Source organism: Delphinapterus leucas, chromosome 18 (genome assembly GCF_059928025.1).
Source record: "Delphinapterus leucas isolate spDelLeu-1000000601 "Yukka" chromosome 18, BTC_Dleu_Yukka2, whole genome shotgun sequence".
Lineage (NCBI taxonomy): Eukaryota > Metazoa > Chordata > Mammalia > Artiodactyla > Monodontidae > Delphinapterus > Delphinapterus leucas.
In genome coordinates this window covers 49,057,820-49,066,665 of record NC_143146.1, presented here as the reverse complement: position 1 = coordinate 49,066,665, position 8,846 = coordinate 49,057,820, and the positions used below count along the sequence as shown (strand labels likewise).

At 47.6% G+C, this 8,846-nt stretch overlaps 1 protein-coding gene across 1 annotated transcript in view; it reads left to right on the top strand.

Annotated features, from left to right (window-relative positions):
- The first annotated feature begins 206 nt into the window (after nucleotides 1-206).
- The window catches only part of PCDH17 (protocadherin 17), a 106,749-nt gene continuing 98,109 nt past the window's right edge, over nucleotides 207-8,846 (top strand). Inside the window, 1 exon segment of the mRNA XM_089899473.1 lies at nucleotides 207-5,280. Coding sequence (XP_089755599.1) covers nucleotides 2,710-5,280 — 2,571 coding nt within the window. The 5' untranslated portion in view covers nucleotides 207-2,709.

The window sequence follows — 8,846 nt, the reverse complement described above, 5'->3', positions numbered from 1 at the left end:
GCCCTGGGCAAAGCCGCCACAGGACACACGGGGCTCGGCTAGCCCGGCTGGTCTCCCACGTAACTGATCTAATCAATGGCTCTGAAGCTCTGAGGCTCCGGGCTCCGCCCCCGCCAGTCTCTCCTCCTCCTTCCATTGGGCGCGGGCCGAGGAGGCAGAGCCTTGCTCCTCGCGCGGATTGGCTGGCAGGAAATCAGTATCAATGTTTAAGCGGCGGCGTGAGGTGAATAGACTCAGTCAGCAAGAGACGCTGGGGAGAAAGCAGGGACTGCGAGCCCCGCGGATGCGGCAGCGCGGAGGGCGGCTGGGGAGACGCTACTCCAACTGTTGAATTTTCACCTTTCATTCCCACCGATGCTTTGCTTGCGGAGATGGATATATTTGCTTTGAAATCTGCACGTCTTTCGCAGGCTGTGAGCTGATCGTGACAGGCACCAGACTGAGAGACCACCCGTGACAAAAAAGGAGGACCCCCCAAAAAAAACACAAAAAAGCAAAAACCTCCACAACGGACTGCACATTTAACTACGCACACCGGTTTTGGACTTTTTGAATAGAGAACATTGAGAGGAAAATCGTGAAATATGATGCGGGACTAATCTGTGAACAGTCACTGTAATCCAGAATTTTTTTTTCTTTTTTTTCCCCCAAGACTCTGAAAGATTTGGGGGTTCCTTACGCCTAACAAAAAGGGAAGGTTTTTTTGTCGTTGTTTTGTTTTGTTTTTGTTTTTAAATAAATACACCTTGCAAAACAGACGCCTTGCTATCCAGAGCCTCGGACTCCGGCAGAAAGAGGTAGAGTAAAAGTGCTGCTGGATTCAGCTTCACCTCCTTCCTTCCTTCCCTCCCTTTCTCTCGCTTTTTCTTTTTCTCCAAAACATGAATCTGGCTTTTCTTTCTGTAGAGTGAGTCAGAGAAAGCGTTAGGAAGAAGCCACAACTAATGTCTGTGAAGGGAGGACGATGAGGCGAGAGTGAATACGATTCGTTCCGCTACTTCTGACTCATCCGGCAGATCGGAACACCTGCATTTCTGGATGTGTCATTCCCGTTTGTCGAGGCGCCTCGACAACCCGAAATAGTGTGTAGACAGACCCGTGCCTAGCATCCCCTGGGCGGTAGCTACCCGGGGAGGGCTCCCCTGGCTGGACCGCCACGGCCGCAGCTCCTCGCCCGCTGCCCTCGCTAGTCGCCCAGAGAGACTGCGAGAGCGAGACTGCAGAATGCATCACGCCAAACCTTGATGCGTTCCTTTCATCCAGCCCACTCCTCCTACTATAGAAAAAATTGAAGAAAGAAAAAAAAAAAAAGCCCGCACTTTATTCGCTTCAAATATTCACCACTTTTATTCCTCGCCAAGGTTTTCCTTTCTAGATGAAGAGACCTGGGAGGCAGGGCCATTGGAAGGAGATGCTGAATAGAAAGAAAAGAGAGGCACTTGACAGCCCAGCCCTGTGAATGCAGAGACTGTTTTCCTTCTAGCGAGAGACAGGGAGAGTGTGTGTGCGAGGACTGGGAGGGTGACTCCCCCTTCTTTTTTATTCCGCCTCTCCCTTCCCCTTCAAATCTGCACATCCAACCATGAGTTGCCTGTTGATTTCCTTTCTCCTGGGAAGAAAAGCAAACTGGAATTAAACTGCATCGAGAGAAGTCCTTGATTGTGGGGAGAGAATGGGATGGTAGCGGCGGCTACTGGCTCAGCGTAGAGAAATTAGAGTGTGTTCTACCAACAGAGGCGGAGATACATCTATACGTTTTTTCCCCTCCCAGTAGACTCAAACCGCAAATGCTGATCAGGCTGTGGCTTTCTTGACTTGGGGAAGAGCCTTTTCCGAGGAAGAGAGGGAGGAGCCTCGTGGAGGGAGGAAACTACAAATCGGGACACTAGTTCTTTGCGCTGCATTTCCTCCCCTCCCTTTGGCTGCTCGGAAAGGAGAGAGAGAGAGAGGAAAAAAATATATATCCTTGGCTGGGAGATGCAGTCTGCCGCCACCGCTTCCTCAGCCAGCAATGCAAGATTAGATCTCTAAATGCAGCAAAACACCGCCTGAAAACAGACCAACCCGCGAAGCAAGCAGACAATTCACAGGGCTCCGGCTATTTTGAAGCTTCAAATATATCTGACTGTCTCTTCGTTGTTCCTCATCCCCAACAATTTCATCACAAGAGAGGAGAAACAAGTAAGGATTTCACTTTCTGATCTGCCTAGAGACACACCTCCCCGCTCCCTCCCCCACCCGATGTGAAGAGTATTCCGGAGGCAAAAAGCTGGAGTGGATTTGCAGCGCCCTAGCGGGAGCGAGGAAAACCTACGGATTCTTTAGCTCATTATCATCCTTCCCAAACGCGATTTCTTTCTTATCGCTGGTCTCATCGCTCAAGTTTGAGTCGCCCGAAGTCCGGGCGGGAGAGACAAAGCTCCGGGCTCGCCCCCAGCTGCAGGGAGCCGCCGCCTTGCTCAGTGCCCCTGCAGCTCTGCTGCACCGCTGCTTCTCGCCCAGTGCGGATGCTGTAGATCAACAGGTTCAGGGAACTTGAGCGGAATAGAGACCGCCGGGTGCCGCAGCCCGGGAGCGGAAGGAAGGAAGGATCCATAGACTTGTGGCTTGGATCGGGGTCGCACGCTGCGCCTGGGCCCCAAGCTGGCGCGCACCCATCCACTTGCCCCTCCAGTCCGGCTGCTCCTGACAGCACCCCACCGGTCTGGGATGTACCTTTCCATCTGCTGCTGTTTCCTCCTATGGGCCCCTGCCCTGACGCTCAAAAACCTGAACTACTCCGTGCCCGAGGAGCAAGGGGCCGGCACGGTGATCGGCAACATCGGCAAGGATGCTCGACTGCAGCCGGGGCTTCCGCCCGCAGAGCGAGGCGGCGGTGGCGGCGGGCGAAGCAAGTCGGGTAGCTACCGGGTGCTGGAGAACTCGGCGCCGCACCTGCTGGACGTGGAAGCCGACAGCGGACTCCTCTACACGAAGCAGCGCATCGACCGCGAGTCCCTGTGCCGCCACAACGCCAAGTGCCAGCTGTCCCTCGAGGTGTTTGCCAACGACAAGGAGATCTGCATGATCAAGGTAGAGATCCAGGACATCAACGACAATGCTCCCTCCTTCCCGTCGGACCAGATTGAGATGGACATCTCAGAGAACGCGGCCCCCGGCACCCGCTTCCCCCTCACCAGTGCGCATGACCCCGACGCGGGCGAGAACGGGCTCCGCACCTACCTGCTTACGCGCGACGACCACGGCCTCTTCGCGCTGGACGTCAAGTCCCGCGGCGACGGCACCAAGTTCCCAGAGCTGGTTATCCAGAAGGCCCTGGACCGCGAGCAGCAGAACCACCACACGCTCGTGCTGACCGCTCTGGATGGCGGCGAGCCGCCGCGCTCGGCCACCGTGCAGATCAACGTGAAGGTGATTGACTCTAACGACAACAGCCCCGTCTTTGAGGCGCCGTCCTACCTGGTGGAGTTGCCCGAGAACGCCCCGCTGGGCACCGTGGTCATTGATCTGAATGCCACCGACGCCGACGAGGGTCCCAACGGCGAAGTGCTCTACTCTTTCAGCAGCTATGTGCCCGACCGCGTGCGGGAGCTCTTCTCCATCGACCCCAAGACCGGCCTGATCCGTGTCAAGGGCAACCTCGACTATGAGGAGAATGGGATGCTGGAGATCGACGTGCAGGCCCGAGACCTGGGTCCCAACCCCATCCCGGCCCACTGCAAGGTCACTGTCAAGCTCATCGACCGCAATGACAACGCTCCGTCCATTGGTTTTGTCTCCGTGCGCCAGGGGGCGCTGAGCGAGGCCGCTCCGCCCGGCACCGTCATCGCTCTGGTGCGGGTCACTGACCGAGACTCGGGCAAGAACGGGCAGCTGCAGTGCAGGGTCCTGGGCGGAGGAGGGACGGGCGGCGGCGGCGGCCTGGGCGGGCCGGGCGGTTCCGTGCCCTTCAAACTTGAGGAGAACTACGACAACTTCTACACGGTGGTGACTGACCGCCCGTTGGACCGCGAGACACAGGACGAGTACAACGTGACAATCGTGGCACGGGACGGGGGCTCGCCTCCACTCAACTCCACCAAGTCGTTCGCCGTCAAGATTCTGGACGAGAATGACAACCCGCCTCGCTTCACCAAGGGACTCTACGTGCTGCAGGTGCACGAGAACAACATCCCAGGAGAGTACCTGGGCTCGGTGCTTGCCCAGGACCCTGACCTGGGCCAAAACGGCACAGTGTCCTACTCCATCCTGCCCTCGCACATCGGCGACGTGTCCATCTACACCTATGTGTCTGTGAACCCCACCAACGGGGCCATCTACGCCCTGCGCTCCTTTAACTACGAGCAGACCAAGGCTTTTGAGTTCAAGGTGCTTGCTAAGGACTCCGGGGCGCCCGCGCACTTGGAGAGCAACGCCACTGTGAGGGTAACAGTGCTAGACGTGAATGACAACGCTCCGGTGATCGTGCTGCCAACGTTGCAGAACGACACGGCTGAACTGCAGGTGCCGCGCAACGCCGGGCTAGGCTACCTGGTGAGCACCGTACGCGCCCTTGACAGCGACTTCGGCGAGAGCGGACGCCTCACCTACGAGATCGTAGACGGTAACGACGACCACCTGTTTGAAATCGATCCATCCAGCGGCGAGATCCGCACGCTGCACCCTTTCTGGGAGGACGTGACGCCGGTGGTGGAGCTGGTAGTGAAGGTGACTGACCACGGCAAGCCCACTCTGTCGGCGGTGGCCAAGCTCATCATCCGCTCGGTGAGCGGCTCTTTGCCCGAGGGGGTTCCCCGGGTGAACGGCGAGCAGCACCACTGGGACATGTCGCTGCCGCTCATAGTGACTCTGAGCACTATCTCCATCATTCTCCTAGCGGCCATGATCACCATCGCCGTCAAGTGCAAGCGCGAGAACAAGGAGATACGCACTTACAACTGCCGCATCGCAGAGTACAGCCACCCGCAGCTGGGCGGGGGCAAGGGCAAGAAAAAGAAGATCAACAAAAATGATATCATGCTGGTACAGAGCGAGGTGGAAGAGAGGAACGCCATGAACGTCATGAACGTGGTGAGCAGCCCCTCCCTGGCTACCTCCCCCATGTACTTCGACTACCAGACCCGCCTGCCCCTCAGCTCGCCCCGGTCGGAGGTGATGTACCTCAAACCGTCCTCCAACAACCTGACTGTCCCTCAGGGACACGCGGGCTGCCACACCAGCTTCACCGGACAAGGGACTAATGCGAGCGAGACCCCGGCCACTCGGATGTCCATAATTCAGGTAGGAGACTCTTAGCATAACTGGGACTTTACATTTTGCTGGGTTTGGAGCTGTCCTGAAACCTTTGGAACAGGACTAGCCACACTGCTAGTAGCAGTGAGCAGGGAACTTTTTTAAATGAAAAGGATTTACACTTTTGCCACTGCGTGTACAACATATTCTATACATAACTCCTCCCATGTAAATAGTCAAAAATCTACAAGATGTAAATGTCTTATTTTTGCATTTTTAAAGTTTATTTTTATAGGTTTTAAAATGTTACCAGGGTTCAGTATTTCATAGTTTATTTTACTTTATTTGTTGGTCTACATTTCTCTCCACAACAGAGGATTACTAGAGAGAGAAAAAAATTGTTTCAGTTAATTGACTTTAATTGTCTTTTATTTCATTAAAAAAAAATCTGATGGCAAAAGAAAGAAATGTATACCCCAATATTAAGAAGTAAATTACCTGAAGCACAACATAGCAACCGGTCAGAATTCCAGAGCCTGAATCAATTTGATATAAGGTTTCACTCCCCACTCCCGGAAAAATATCAGTTTTTATATTTAAAAAGTGTTTTATATTTAAAAGTGCTCATGAATCTCATTTATTCTTCAGCTGAAACTGTAGCACAATGCATTAGTGTAGCTTAAGGTTTGGAACTGTGAATTATGCTCTGAAGATCTTTCAAAAGTTTGAAAAAATATAGGCTCTGGATAATGACTAGTATCTATCTATGAAAAGTTTATATTTATTTTGTCCTGTGATTTTTTTCCTGGTGTTCTTCCTTGGAGTCATTGAGGGAGGAACAGAGTACACTAGAGGGGTGTGCTCGCTCTGTGCTGTTGAAAACAGGAGGCAAAGTTGCACTAAAGACCCTTGTGCCAAAAAGAATTCAAGGATGCATTTAGTTTGCATACTATTTTCAGTATATCTAGGTGATATTTAATATATATTAGATAGTATAATTTAAGGTTATTGGCATATGAAAAAAACTGACCCAGCATGGACACTAAACTCTAACAACAGCAGGTGACTATACTGTGTCTAGTTACTACCTAGTTTCTTTTCTCCACATACTGAGTTGTGTTATGAAAAAAACTTAATTCTTGCTTATTATGAATGCATGTTGCTACGAATTACTCTGGATGAACAATACTTGAAATACAAAATTGAGTTTAACTAAAAGTGACATTTTGGGAGGAAGATTAGTCTGGGACAAATGAAAATAATTTGTTCACAGTTTTGTGCTTTGAAAAAGTAAATACTGTTTTTATTATTGAAACAGAGTAGTACGATTTCATAATCTTATACTTTTTAACATAAGTGTAACAAATACTAAAAATCAGTAGAACATTTTCTTATAATAGGTTAACGTCCTTGTAAAACAGACTCGTACTTGACGCTACCGAATACTAGAATATCCACTGTAGTATTAAATCACACTTTTTACAGTGTTTACTACACACCAGTAATCATGAATTTTTGGAGATCTATATAAAACTGAACAAGATATTCCTCCCATAAAAACTGTAGTTTCTATGAAAGTCTATGAGTGTGTAAAACTGGTATTTATGATAATTTATTTAGAGGGATATATGTTAAATATATATATATAGATCTTTTGCAGTCATTTTATAAATACACATTTGTTATATACCTTTCTTATATTTTTACCATTGACAGTTAAAAAGATATCACAGAAGGTTAATGCTTAATCTTTCACTTCAAGTACTATGAGTTGAATTCTTATTTAGGGTCCAGTAAAAATGAAGTTTGTGCAGTAGAATTCTCAGCAAGCCTGAATCCTGGTCAGATTAGTGAGGAACAATGTTGGATAGAAGTATCCAGGAGGTTTTGAGGGACAGGGGTCCCTATACAGTGTTTACACCTTACTGTTCTTGAAGCTGGTCATTGCCCAAGGGATGGATGATGATGATTCCTCTCATTAGCAGTAAAACTTGAGCCAAAGCAAATCTCACACACACACACACACACACACACACACACAAAGGGAGAGAGAGTTTAAACAGCAAACAAAGGAGACAAACTTCCTTGCTATTCCCTTTCTTCTGGAATCTTAATTCATGCCATAAAGACACAGAAAATAAGTTTAAGTTCTTGAAATTGTTTCCATAGTGGCTCAGTTGCCCATATTGCTTCTGCCCTGAAAATATCCTCAATATAAAATGTTAAAACAGGCTCTTTTTTTTTATTGAATTTTTGTTGTCCTATAAGGGATGCCTTTTAAATTCTTAGTATGTTAATTTCCTTTTAAATGTGTCAGGTTTTTCTCAGTGCCTATTATGGAGAAAAGAGTAAGCTGACTACAGTGACCTTGCTGTCTTTCTTTTTTTTTAAACTAGTGTGCTGCACTTTGTGTTGACGTGACATGCCCAAATTAAAATGTTCAGGTATCCCATATTCTTGTTTCAAGTGCATTTATTAGCATGTGTTTATTTAACACAGCCTGCTGAGGGAACACACTATTAATCTCGTGTATATTTCTGAAGGAAGAATTTTAATTCACAGTGCAACTGGGCTGGCAGCTACTAGGTCTGGTTTATCTTTATTTTCCAGCATCTTGGGTGCTGTTTAGAATATTCCCAGAGTATTTCTATTGATGGAATGCAAATAATATCATAATTGTTTTGAGATATAATGGTAAAGAGTGGTGATATGAAACAGGAACTTTAGGACTTAAAAGACTCATGTTACAGCTCAAGTTCAAATTTCTCAAAAGATTTTGTGTGAATCGCAGGGTCTAAAATTTTAAGATTAAGATATATAGGTTTGGGAGCATAAGAGTATTTTTATTGAAAATGGGTACAGAACAGTCATGTAAACTGGTGTAGAAGCAGTGGTTCAGGAGAAAGTATTTTATGGCAGATTTTCTTCAAGTTTCTCAGTCCAAGTAAAGTCAGTCTATGAAGTGTTTAAACAATTGACTAGTGATTAAAATATCCTCAGTGGTGTGAATCATAATATAGCATTGTTATAATGAGATATTTTATTTATTTTAAAGCTACAAAAGTGATTTGTGAAAAATAGGAACACAGATTTTGTGATAGGTAAGGCAAACATATTATTAAGCAAATTTATAAAAGCACTCTTCATAGGAGCAATTTCCATGTGAATTATTTCATAGGTTAATATGAGAATCTGAAATCAAGTAGAGGTCATTACTAATTGTCACGAGTAACTGCTAATCGTGGTTTATCAAGAATTATTTGTCCCGGGGTAACTTTTCAACAGGTGTTTTCAATGAAGGTCATGCTGCGAAGAGGGAGGAGGCTGGGGACTTCTCACTGGTGGGAGAAATTTCCAGTTTTGTTGGAACATCTGTATTTTCAGATTTTTTTTGGTAGCACGTAAAATGTAGTCATTTTAATATGCTGTCATAGAAGAAAATATATTGAGCCAGCAGAATAAGATCTATTGAAATACATTTTTAAAAGGTATACATTCTTACACAGTGTTTTACAGTTCAGTTTTAAAAGATTCACATTTTGGTTGACTTTAGATTTTTTATGCTGGAAGAGGAAATCCTTTTGATATAACTGGATGGCCTTTTCAATAAAAGC